The sequence below is a fragment of the Pan troglodytes genome, chromosome 10, assembly GCF_028858775.2.
Source record: "Pan troglodytes isolate AG18354 chromosome 10, NHGRI_mPanTro3-v2.0_pri, whole genome shotgun sequence".
Taxonomy (NCBI): domain Eukaryota; kingdom Metazoa; phylum Chordata; class Mammalia; order Primates; family Hominidae; genus Pan; species Pan troglodytes.
The window spans coordinates 15,962,449-15,975,111 of NC_072408.2; the positions used below are offsets into that span (position 1 = coordinate 15,962,449).

General features: G+C 44.3%; 1 protein-coding gene across 1 annotated transcript in view; it reads left to right on the forward strand.

Moving 5' to 3' along the window:
* The first annotated feature begins 1,438 nt into the window (after positions 1–1,438).
* The window catches only part of A2ML1 (alpha-2-macroglobulin like 1), a 52,559-nt gene continuing 41,334 nt past the window's right edge, over positions 1,439–12,663 (forward strand). Inside the window, 3 exon segments of the mRNA XM_520828.8 lie at positions 1,439–1,523; positions 7,359–7,411; positions 12,304–12,324. Of these exon segments, the coding sequence (XP_520828.5) occupies positions 7,379–7,411; positions 12,304–12,324 (54 nt within the window). The 5' untranslated portion in view covers positions 1,439–1,523; positions 7,359–7,378.

The following is a 12,663-nucleotide window of genomic DNA, read 5'->3' on the forward strand; positions in this document are numbered from 1 at the left end:
CTTTACCATTATGAATACTCAGCTCTGGTTTCCCCCCAAAACTGGCTGAACCAGTATGGATGTTCCAGGCAGAAACAACTTTAAAGAAGTGAATAGTGGCCCTACCCTGGTCCACCACCTAACCTGGTGGTTACAGAAGGAGGAACACAGTCCTCCTATGTTCCAGGTGCCAGGAGGTGACTGACTATAGCATCAGTCATCACTGCACACCCTACCTGGAATTAGTATATAAAGCTACGCGGAGCGATCTCTGCCCCTGACCCTGGAAAAATCTGTCTCACCCACAAAGATGTGGGCTCAGCTCCTTCTAGGAATGTTGGCCCTATCACCAGCCATTGCAGAAGAACTTCCGTGAGTGCTTGGTGTCAGAATTGGTTTATTAGGGCAGCGGCTTCTTCGCCTAACTTTCTCAAACATTTATATGGAGATGGGGAGATCAACTTTGGTTTATCTTAATTTCCTCCTCCTTTTTTCTCTTCTTTGGTTCCACTGATCCTTTACCCAGAGAGGGAGGCTGACGCATGAAGAGGAAGCTTTAAAAAAGATAAATATTAAAATGTGCCCTGTTTTCTGAAATAGGCCTAATTTCCTCCTTGGTGCTCTAGGCATGTGTTCTCGGTGAGGGCCTCCTGATGGCGGAAGTTGAAGACTGTGCACTGAGTCGTTGCCCCTCTGCTTCTTGTAGAAAATGAGGCGCATAAGGAAGGCAGGGGCTTGGTCTGTCTAATTCACTGCTACTTGCTGAGCGCTTAGGAGAGTGCTGGATTTTTCCTCCAGTGAATGAATCATTATTGCCCTGAAATCCTTCTGCTCCTTTAATAGAAACTACCTGGTGACATTACCAGCCCGGCTAAATTTCCCCTCCGTTCAGAAGGTTTGTTTGGACCTGAGCCCTGGGTACAGTGATGTTAAATTCACGGTTACTCTGGAGACCAAGGACAAGACCCAGAAGTTGCTAGAATACTCTGGACTGAAGAAGAGGCACTTACATTGTATCTCCTTTCTTGTAAGCACAGACTCAGCCCTCACTCGAATCCCTTACTTGCCTATTCTCCTCCCTAGGCTCACTATAATCTACTTTAAGTATAATTTCTGTTATCTTTTGCCACGGCCTCTAAACCTATTTTTTCTCAACTTAACCTCAATCCCCGGCTATAACTCACCCACAGTTTCCTCGACCTAGGATTTCTCCCTTTAGTTCCTGACCTTAATTCTTCCTCGTGGTAATTTGTTTTATGTCTCTATCCTTGCTACCCCCATCTAACTCAGCTCTTTCCTTTAACTCACTGTTGGGTTGAGACCAGTTGATTCTGTTCCCCCAATCCCTTACTCCTCCCCAGAAGTCCCCTTTCTTGGTCAGGTACCACCTCCTGCTGGTGGCACAGAAGAAGTGGCCACAATCCGGGTGTCGGGAGTTGGAAATAACATCAGCTTTGAGGAGAAGAAAAAGGTTCTAATTCAGAGGCAGGGGAGTGGCACCTTTGTACAGACTGACAAACCTCTCTACACCCCAGGGCAGCAAGGTAAGAGTCACATATTTGGGGTTCGACTAAAACCTGGGGAAACCGCTGTGCACAGGGGTAAAGAGGGGATTTGTGGTTTGACAGTAGGCTTTGGAAAACAAGGAGTGCAGAGGAGAGGAAAATCTGGGGGGATTAAGTATTACAAGTGTTGAATACATGCTGCGCTACACAAGCAAGAGAAGTAGGTGGGGGTTGCTAGTGTGTTTGTGTATCTAAAACAAAAGTACACATTTCTTCTGGAATAGAATTTGGCAAGTATAACTGGGTTGCTGGGCCTTACAACAAGCTGCTTGTAAATGGCTAAGAAAGCACTGAGGGCATTTGGCTTGAGCTACTGGGTTTTTTTTGTTTTTTTGTTTTTGTATTTGTTCATTTGTCCTTACAGGGGCACTTCATTCTGAGATTTCAAAGTCAGGCACCCTGAAAAGAAACTATGTTTGGGTTTTTTTATTTTTTTATTTAAAATTTTTGTGGGTACATAGCTGGTGTATATATATTTATGGGGTAGATATTTTTATACACACACACAGTGTGTAATCATGACATCAGGGTACATGTGTATCCATCACCTCAAGCATTTATCATTTCCTTGTATTACAAACAATCCAATTATACTCTCTTAGTAATTTTTTAATGTGCAATAAATTATTGTTAACTGTAGTCACTCTTTTGTGCTAAAAACTACAAGATCCCTAGATCTTATTCATTCTATCTAAATATATTTTTGTACCCATTAACCATTCCCACCCCACCCCTCACCCTGCCCACCACTACCCTTCCCAGCATCTGGTAACCATCATTCTGTTCTCTCTCTCTTTCAAAAAAATTTTTTTCCTTTTACCTTATTTTGTCCATACACTTAAAAATTATTATTCTATTCTCTATCTCCATGAGTTCAATTGTTTTAATTTTTAGCTCCCACAAATAAATGAGAACATGGAAAGTTTGTCTTTCTGTGTCTGGTTTATTTTACTTAACATAATGACCTCCTGTTCCATTCATGCTGTTGCAAAGGATGGGGTCTCATTCTTTTTTATGGCTGAATAGTACTCCATTATGTATGTGTACCACATTTTTTAATCCATTTTTTATCATCTGTTCATAGACACTTAGGTTGCTTCCATATCTTGGCTATTGTGAATACTGATGCAATAAACATGGCAGCACAGATAGTCTTTGATATACTGATTTCCTTTCTTTTGTATATATACTTAGCAGTGGGCTTGCAGGATTATATGGAAGCTCTATTTTTAGTTTTTTTCAGAAACCTCCAAACTGTTCTCCATAGTGGTTGTTCTAATTTACATTCCCACCAACAGTGTATGAGGGTTCTCTTTTCTCCACATCCTCACCAGCATTTATTATTGTTTGTCTTTTGGAAAAAAGCCATTTTAACTGGGGTGAGATAATATCTCATTGTAGTTTTGATTTACATTTCTCTGACAGTCAATGATTTGAGCACTTTTTTATATACCTGTTTGCCATTTGTATGTCTTCTTTTGAGAAATGTCTATTCAGATCTTTTTGCCGGTTCTTTAATCTGATTACTAGATGTTTTCCTATACAGCTGTCTGAGCTCCTTATATATTCTGGTTATTAATCCCTTGTCAGATGGGTAGTTTGCAAATATTTTCTTTCATTCTGTGGGTTGTCTCTTTGTTGATTGTTTCCTTTGCTGTGCAGAAGCTTTTTAACTTGATGTGATCGTGTTTGTCCATTTTTGCTTTGGTTTCTTGTGCTCCTTGGATATTACTCAAGAAATCTTTGCCCAGACAAATGTTCTGGAGAGTTTCCCCAAAGTTTTCTTATATATAATAGTTTCATAGATTGAGGTATTAGATTTAAATCTTTCATCCATTTTGACTTGATTTTTCTATATGGAGAGAGATGAGGGTCTAGTTTCATTCTTCTGCATATGGATATCCAATTTTCCCAGAACCATTTATTGAAGAGCCTGTGCTTTCTCCAGTGTATACACTTGTCACCTTTGTCAAAAATGAGTTCACCGTAGACATGTTTCTGGGTTCTCTATTCTGTTCCATTGGTCTATGTATTTGTTTTTATGACAGTACCATGCTGTTTTGGTTACTATAGCTTTGCAGTATAATTTGAAGTCATGTAATGTGATTCTTCCAGCTTTGTTCTTTTTGTTCAGAATAGATTTGGCTATTTTAGGTCTTTTATGGTTCCATAAAAATTTTATGATTTTTTTTACAAAAGTCCTAAGATTTAGGATGTAGAATTTCTGTGAAGAATGTCATTAATATTCTGATAGGGATGGCATTGAATCTGTAGATTGCCTTAGGTAGTACGGAATTTTAACAATATCAATTCTTCCAATCCAGAAACATGAAATCTCTTTTCATGTTTTTGTGTGTCCTCTTCAATTTCTTTCATCAGTATTTTATAGTTTTTATTGTTGAGATCTTTCACTTCTTTGGTAAAGTTTATTCCTAGGTATTTTATATTATTTATAGCTATTGTAAATGGAATTATCTTTCTTAATTTCTTTTTCAGATTGTTCCCTGTTGGCATATAGAAATGTTACTGAATTTTTTTTGTTTTTGAGACAGAGTCTCCCTCAGTTGCCCAGGCTGTGGAGTGCAGTGGCGGGATCACTGCTTACTGCAACCTCCACCTCCTGGGTTCAAGTGATTCTTGTGCTTCAGCATCCCAAGTAGCTGGGAGTACAGGCGTGTGCCACCATGCCCGGCTAATTTTTGTTTTTGTTTGTTTTTTTGTTTTTTTGAGATGGAGTCTCATTCTGCCGCGCAGGCTGGAATGCAATAAATGGTTGCTCATTGCAGCCTCTGCCTCCTGGGTTTAAGTGATTCTCCTGCCTCAGCCTCCCGAGTAGCTGGGATTACAGGTGAGCGCCACCACCCCTGGCTAATTTTTGTATTTTTGGTAGAGACGGAGTTTCACCATGTTGGCCAGGCTGGTCTCCAACTCCTGACCTCAAGTTATCCTCCCCACTCAGCCTCCCAAAGTGCTGGGATTACACGTGTAAGCCACCACGTCTGTCTTCTTGCACTTTGGGGATTTTTTTTTTTTTTTATTCCTTGATGTTTGGGAGTTTGATTATTAAATGTCTTGAGGTAGACTCATTTGGGCTAAATCTGCTTGGTGTTCTATAATCTTGTACTTAATATTGATATCTTTCTCAGCTGGGCTCGGTGGCTCATGCTTGTAATCCCAGCACTTTGGGAGGCTGAGGTGGGCAAATCACCTGAGATGAGTATTTCGAGACCAGCCTGGCCAACATGGCAAAACCCTGTCTGTACTAAAAATACCAAATTAGCCAAGCATGGTGGCCCGTGCCTGTAATCCCAGCTACTGGGGAGGCTGAGGCAGGAGAATCGCTTGAACCAGGGAGGCAGAAGTCGCATGAGCCAAGATCACATTACTGCACTCCAGCCTGGGCAACAGAGCGAGACTGTCTCAAATAATAATAATAATATTGATATCTTTCTCTAGGTTTGGAAAGTTCTCTGTTATTTTCACTTTGAATAAACTTTCCATCTCATTTTCTCTCTCTACCTCCTCTTTAAAGTCAATACCTCTTTTTTTTCCCCTTTGTTGAATTTATCTGATAAGATTCTGAATTCTTTCTCTGTGTTATCTAAAATTTTCTTGAGTTTCCTCAAAACAGCTATTTTGAATTCTCGATCTGAAAGATCACTATCTTTGTTTCTGGGAGATTGGTTGCTGGTGCCTTATTTAGTTCATCTCGTGAGGTAATTTTTTCCAACATGGTCTTGATGTGGATGTTCATTGGTGTCTGGGCATTGAAGAGTTAGGTATTCATTGTAGTCTTGGCGTTCTGGACTTGTTTGTACCTGTCCTCCTTGGGCAGACTTTCCAGGTATTTGAAGGGACTTGGGTGTCGTAATCTAAGTGTTTGGACTCTGCAGTTCATCTGCATTAGGGAGGACCCCATGCTCAGTATCTCTGTGGCTCTTGAAGGCTCATAGAGGTACCTCCTTGATGGTCTTTGATAAGATCTGGAAGAATTCCATATTACCAGGAGGAGACTCCTGTTCTCTTCCCTTACTTTCTCCAAAACAAACAGAGTTTCTCTCTTTGTGCTGAGCTGCCTGGAGAGAGGGGTGACACAAGCACCCGTGTGGCCACCAGCATTGGGACTGCACTGGGTCAGATCTGAAGCCAGCACCGTACTGTGTCTCACCCAAGGCCTGTGGTAACCAGCACCTGGCTACTGCCCATGTTTGCTCAAGGCCCTAGGGCTCTACAGTCAGCAGGTGACAAAGCCAGCCAGGCTTGTGTCCTCCCCTTCAGGATGGTGAGTTCCCCATGACCCTGGAAGGTCCAGAGATGTAATCTGCGAGCCAGGGCCTGGAGTCAGAAACCTTAGGAATCTACCTGGTGTTCTGTTCTACTGCAGCTGAGTTGGCACCCAAGCCACAAGACAAAGTCCTTCCCACTCTTCCTTCCCCTTTTCACAGAGGAGTCTCTCTCTGTGGCCACCACTACTCCAGGCCCACAGGAGTACTGCCTGGATACTTCCAGTGTTCTCTTGAGGCCCAAAGTCTCCTTTCACCAGCTTGTGGTGAATGGTGCCTGGCCTGAGACTCTCTTTTCAGGGCAGTGAGCTCTCCTCTGACAAACAGCAGGTCCAGAAATGCCATCCAAGAGCCACAGCCCATAACTGGGGACCCCAAGGGCCTGCTTGGTGCTCTACCCCACTGTGGCTGAGCTGGTACCTAAGCTGCAAGACAAAGTCCCCTTGACTCTTCCCTCTCCTTTTCTCAAGTAGAAGGAGTCTCTCCCCATAGTCACCACAGCTGGGAATGTGCTGAATCACTGGAAGCCAGCATGTCTCTGAGTCTCACCCAAGGCCCACGACAAGTACTGCCCAGCTATCACTGCTGAGTATTCAGAGCCCCAGGGGCTAATCGGAACTCAGCTTCCAACCGCTGGGATGGGCAGTTCACCCCTGGCTAAGGCTGGTCTAAATGCTCCCTCCATGGGCACTGGCTGAGTTCTGCCCTGTGTGCTTTCCCCTGTGATTGGGCAGCACTGAGTTCTAAAGCCAAGTCCCACAGTCACTGTGCTCTCCCTCCCTCAAGCTCATCGATTCTGTCTCTGTACCACAGTCACTGCTGGGGGATGGCGGGGAGGGGGGTGAATCAGCAATTCAAGTGTATCTTTTCTACCCTCTTCAGTGCCTCTTTCAGTGATATGAAGTTAAAACCAGGCACTGTGATCACTCATCTGATTTTTAGTTCTTATGACAGTACTGTTTTGTGTGGGCCGTTGTTCAGTTTGGTGTTCCTGTGGGGGATGAGGAGGGTGGTCAATGGAGGCTTCTATTCTGCCTCTTGCTCTGCCTCCTGAGCTCCAGGCCTGTGTTTGGACTTTACCTCACTCTCAGAGCAGGTTTTGTAAAAAAGTAAAACCTGTTGGGGTTTTGCTGACTCAGAGCATGTGTGAGGAAGGAGGAGGGATAGAGGAAAGATTCTGAGCAGGAGGCCGAGCGCGGTGGTTCACGCCTATAATCCCAGCACTTTGGGAGGCCAAGGCAGGTGGATCACCTGAGGTCAGGGGTTCATAGACCAGCCTGGCCAACATGGTGAAACCCTGTCTCTACAAAAATTAGCCAAGTGTGGTGGCACCTGCCTGTGGTCCCAGCTACTCCGGAGGCTGGGGTGGGAGAATCACTTGAGCCCAGGAGTTTGAGGCTGCAGTGAGCCACGGTTGTGCCACTGCACTCCAACCTGGGTGACAGAGTGAGACCCTGTTTCAAAAAAAAAAAAAAAAAAAATTCTGAGCCAGGAAACATCCCCTTTGCTAATGATGCCTGTTCCTTTCCAGTGTATTTCCGCATTGTCACCATGGATAGCAACTTCGTTCCAGTGAACGACAAGGTGAGTTGGGAGGAGGAAAAGGAGTGGCGCAGGGAGAACAGGCGAAAGGATGAGAGATTCTCTAGGGTGGAAGTCCTCAGCCTGGGCGTGGCAAGGCGAGGCCCTCTGGGTTGGAGACTGCCGTGTGTGTGGGACTGGAAGCGCTGGACTAGCTTCAGGGAGCTAGCCTAAATCAGCCTAGGAATAAGCAGAGGTAACCAGTTCTCAGCTTCAGTATCTACACATTAATCAGGTTCTTGAGAGATGGTTATGCTCCTTGTCATTTTATTTTATTTATTTGTTTATTTAGAGACAGAGTCTTGCTCTGTGGCCCAGGCTGGAGTGCAATGGCGTGACCTCAGCTGACTACAACCTCTGCCTCCTGGGTTTAAGCAATTCTCCTGCCTCGGCCTCCCAAATAGTTGGAATTACAGGCGCGCACCATCACGCCCGGCTAATTTTTGTATTTTTAGTAAAAACAGGGTTACACCATGTTGGCCAGGCTTGTCTCAAACTCCTGACCTCAAGTGTTCCACCCACCTCGGCCTCCCAAAGTGCTGGGATTACAGACAAGAGCCACCATGCTCAGCCCCCTTTCATTTTAAGAGTTTTTGCAAACTTCAAGACCTTTTCTTCAGGACTGACAAAAGTATTTTTTTTTTTTAAGGCAGAAAGGAGAATGTCCACTCCCACTCTGTTTCTATGAGGCAAAATAATTTACAAAGTAGGTAATTCTCTCAAGGCAACATTAAATAAATACATGCCAAAGCTTAAAATGTAGCAACATTTTGCGAATATTTGATTTTTCCTTGGACTCCCCATCCCTAGAATCATAAGCCTTACCACAGGTTTGATTTCAAGTTGGAGCATGTGTCATTTCTACATGCTTCTGAGACACTTACCTCCCGGACACCCCTGCTTTCTTCCTCTTCCGTCTGTCCCAGCCTGTGTATTCAAACGAAACTTTTAGAGATAAACATAGAGAAAGCATGATTTCCATTTTTCATCTCTGTGTTCTCAGAGCTGCTGTTTCCTTTCCCTCTGTGCAGGGGAGTTATTAGCTTGTTATGATTGGTAATGCCCTACCCGCTACTCTCTTTCCCAATATAGATTTCCTTTTAGTTCCTCCTTCCCATCACCTGTAGCTTTTCTTTGGTAGGTATAACGTTGAGTACTTCTTACTTTTTTTTTTTTTTTTTTTTTAACATTTTAAGACAAGGTCTCATTCTGTCACGTAGGCTGGAGTGCAGTGGCAGTCGTGGCTCACTGCAGCTTTGACCCTGCCCCGGGCTCAAGTAATCTTCCCATCTCAGTCTCCCCAGGAGCTGGGACCACAGGTGTGCACTACCACACCTGGCTAATTATTTTATTTTTTTGTAGAGTTGTGGGGGGCGGGGGGTCTCACCTTGTTGCACAGGCTGGTCTTGAGCTCCTGGCCTCTCTCGCTTCGGTCTCCCAAAGTGTTAGGATTATAGGCCTGAGCCACTGCCCCTGGCCTGCGTGCTTACTTCTTCACAGACTGTTTTCTCTAGAGCTGCAACAAGGAAGTGCTGGGTTCAAAGCGTGGCCCGCAGCAGCACTATTTTAGACTCACTTACCCTCAGGGGTGATCTCATTAACTACCCCTGTTACGATTGAAATGATGAGGGATTACCTCCAAGTGTTCTGTTTTCTGCAGTTAGGCTCTTTCTCTTGTGAAATTACTCCTTTCCCCACTCTATTTCTCCAGCCAAGCCCTCCCTCCAAATTCAGTTGAAACACTGAGATTAACAAAAGGAATTTTACCAAGAAAGCTAGAATAAAAATTGTGTTTATGTAACCACCCAATGGGTTCACCTTGCCTGCTGCTTAGACAGGGTTGATTTATCGAGACAGGGGAATTGCAATGAAGAAAGAGTAACTCACCCAGAGCCGGCTGTGCGGGAGACTGGAGTTTTACTGTTACTCAAATCAGTCTCCCTGAGCGTTTGGAAATCGAGTTTTTTTGTGTTTTGTTTTTTTTTTTTTGAGACGGAGTTTCATTCTTGTTGCCCAGGCTGGAGTGCAACGGCGCAATCTCGGCTCACCGCAACCTCTGCCTCCCAGGTTCAAGTGATTCTCCTGCCTCAGCCTCCCAAGTAGCTGGGATTACAGGCATGCGCCAACACGCCCGGCTAATTTTGGTACTTTTAGTAGAGACGGGGTTTCTTCATGTTGGTCAGGCTGTTCTTGAACTCCCGACCTCAAGTGATCTGCCGGCCTCGGCCTCCCAAAGTGCTGGGATTACAGGCGTGAGCCACTGTGCCTGGCCAGGAAATCGAGTTTTTAAAGATAATTTGGCAGGTAGGGGCTTGGGAAGTGGGGAGTGCTGATTGGTCAGGTTGGAGATGGAGTCATAGATGGTCAAAGTGAGGTTTTCTTGCTGTTTTCCTCCTCCTGGGTGGGATGGCAGAACTGGTTGAGCCAGATTACTGATCTGGGTGGTGTCAGCTGATCCACTGAATGCAAGGTCTGCAAAACATCTCAGGCACTGATCTTAGGTTTTACAACAGTCATGTTATCCCCAAGAGCAATTTGAAGAGGTTCAGACTCTTGGAGTCAGAGGCTGCATGACCCCTAAAGTGTAATTTCTAATCTTGTAGCTAATTTGTTAGTCCTGCAAAGGCAGACTGGTCCCCGGGCAAGAAGGGGGTCTTTTTGGGAAAGGGCTGTTATCAATTTTGTTTCAGAGTCAAACCATAAACTGAATTCCTTCCCAAAGTTAGTCTGGCTTACACCCAGGAATCCACAAGGACAGCTTAAAAGTTAGAAGCAAGATGGAGTCGGTTAGGTCTGACTTCTTTCACTTTCATAGTTTCCTCAGTTACAATTTTGCAAAGGCGGCTTCAGTCCCTCCCTTTGGGTTTTATAACACCTTAATCTTCAGGTGTGGGCTAGGAAGATGGGAAAAGGCTGTCGATTGTTCTGGCTTCTTCCTGCTGAGAGGGGGCGTAGTGAGGGTACCTAAGGTGAGAGGAGTGGAACTGCTTAGAAGCAAGATAGTGTTTGGTTAGGTCTGGTTTCTTTCACTGTCATCATTTCCTCAGTTTTAATTTTGCAAAGTCAGTTTCATTTACACAGCACAGTATTTAATCCCCAAACAAGTAAAGTAAGCCTGATATTAACTGACCCTGTCTAACTTGATTGCTATACTCAGTTATTCAGAAACTCCAGGCAACTTCCAGTCGGAAATGCTACTTTCCTTTTTTTTTTTTTTTTTGAGACGGAGTTTCGCTGAGTTGCCCAGGCTGGAGTGCAGTAGCGGGACCTCAGCTCACTGCAACCTCCCGCTCCTGGGTTCAAAGGATTCTCCCACCTCAGCCTCCCGAGTAGTTCGGTTTACAGGAATGTACCACCACATCTGGCTAATTTTGTATTTTTAGTAGAAATGTGGTTTTACCATGTTGGTCAGGCTGGTCTCAAACTCCTGACCTCAGGTGATCTGCCCACCTCAGCCTCCCAAAGTGCTGGGATTATGGGCGTGAGCCACCATGCCTGGCCTCAGCAATGCTACTTTCCTAGTGAAACACTTATTTTCTTCCAGAGCCTATTTCTGGCCAACTGATGTCTTTCCTGATTCTTGATCCGTGTGTGAGAAAAGTACTTTGTTATCGAAGTGTTTTTTGTTGTTGTTGTTGTTTTGTATTTTGTTTTTGAGTTACTTTGTCACCCAGGCTGGAGTGCAGTGGCATGATCCCGGCTCAAGCAACCTCCGCTGTCCGGGTTCAAGTGATTCTTCTGCCTCAGCCTCCGGAGTAGCTGGGGTTACAGGCATGTGCCACCATGTCCGGCTAATTTTTGTATTTTTAGTAGAGAGGGGTTTCACCATGTTGGCCAGGCTGGTCTTGAACTCCTAACCTCAGGTGATCCAACCGCCGCAGCCTCCCAAAGTGCTGAGATTACAAGTGTGAGCCACCGTGTCTGGCCTAAAGAAGTGTTTGTTTGTTTTGTTTTGTTTTGACTTTACGGAAATTTATAGCAATCTTAGTGATATTCTCCTCCTGATGTTTATATAGCCCAGGTTTGTGGAAGTCCTAGCTCATCTTGATCCTTAGATCTCCTTATTTTTTGGCTTTTTTTGAAGAATTGCCATTATCCCTACTATCAAGGCTGATATTTGTATTTAGTGGTTCAGCTTCTTCACTGGTTGGCATCACATGACACTTGGCCCAAGAATAAAAAAATCAAGCACTGTCTTGATTTCATTCTCTTCTTTCCAAGTTAGATCCAAACTGGTCTTCTCTTTTGAATACCTTTGCAGTCTCTCTGAGCCCCTCTCCTGCTATTCACTGAATTCCAGCTTTCAATCTCATCTAGTTGCAAGCACAATGACCTGTTCCTCACAAACTTAATGGTTTTCACATCTATTTAGCAACTACTGTCTTCAGGAAAGTGATACATGATTCTCCAATGGAACTATTTCAAACAATTTTTAAAATAATTATTTGCAATGCTTGAAAGTAAGGTTCCTGCCCACAAGCATTCAGATGGTAAAGGAAGAGGCCAGGAGATGGTTGGCTCCCAAGAAGAGGTTTAAACATTGAGGAACCCCCTGGTGCTAATACTTCTTTTAGGGCATGTTTCTTGTGCAAGAGCTCAGTCACAGGGCACTGAGACTGGTCTGACGCTCCAGTTCTTCAAATCTTTTGGAGACTGGCAATTCCTTTGAGATTCCTGCCCCCACTCTTCCCCTCCTCCTGCCTTGTTTCCCTCCCAAGAAGTCTGTGCCCCCATTGTTATTCTTTTCAGGGCACAAAAGAGCCATTCAGAAAGGAAGAAATGAAGAAATGGGCAAGAGGGAAAGGAAGAATTCTTTGTGAACTTTTGCTTTCAGCAAACTTATTCTTATTGCTGTCAACCTTCTTTAACCCGCATTATCTGGTTTTCCTTTTCAGTACTCCTTGGTGGAACTACAGGTAAATGGAAGTTTCTTTCTCTTCTCTGTCAGTTGTGGAAGAGGAAGAATGAGAATTTGGTGGTACACCTTGAAGACAGAAGCAACTCTGAGATCTTGGCCCAGAGCCCCATGACTCTGCCCAGCACCAAGCGCCCACATCCACCTAAGCTGTGCCTGCTTTCTTGCCTCTGCCCTCCTGGTCTCTCACACTTTCTAAAACTGGAGATAACACTTTAGAGGGCTTAGTCTGATCATTAAAATCCACAAGATTTCCTACCAAATGGGGGCTGGATCTATAGAAATATTTACCTCATTCCGCCATAAAGAAAGTTATAAATAACACAGGGAGCTGCTCTTC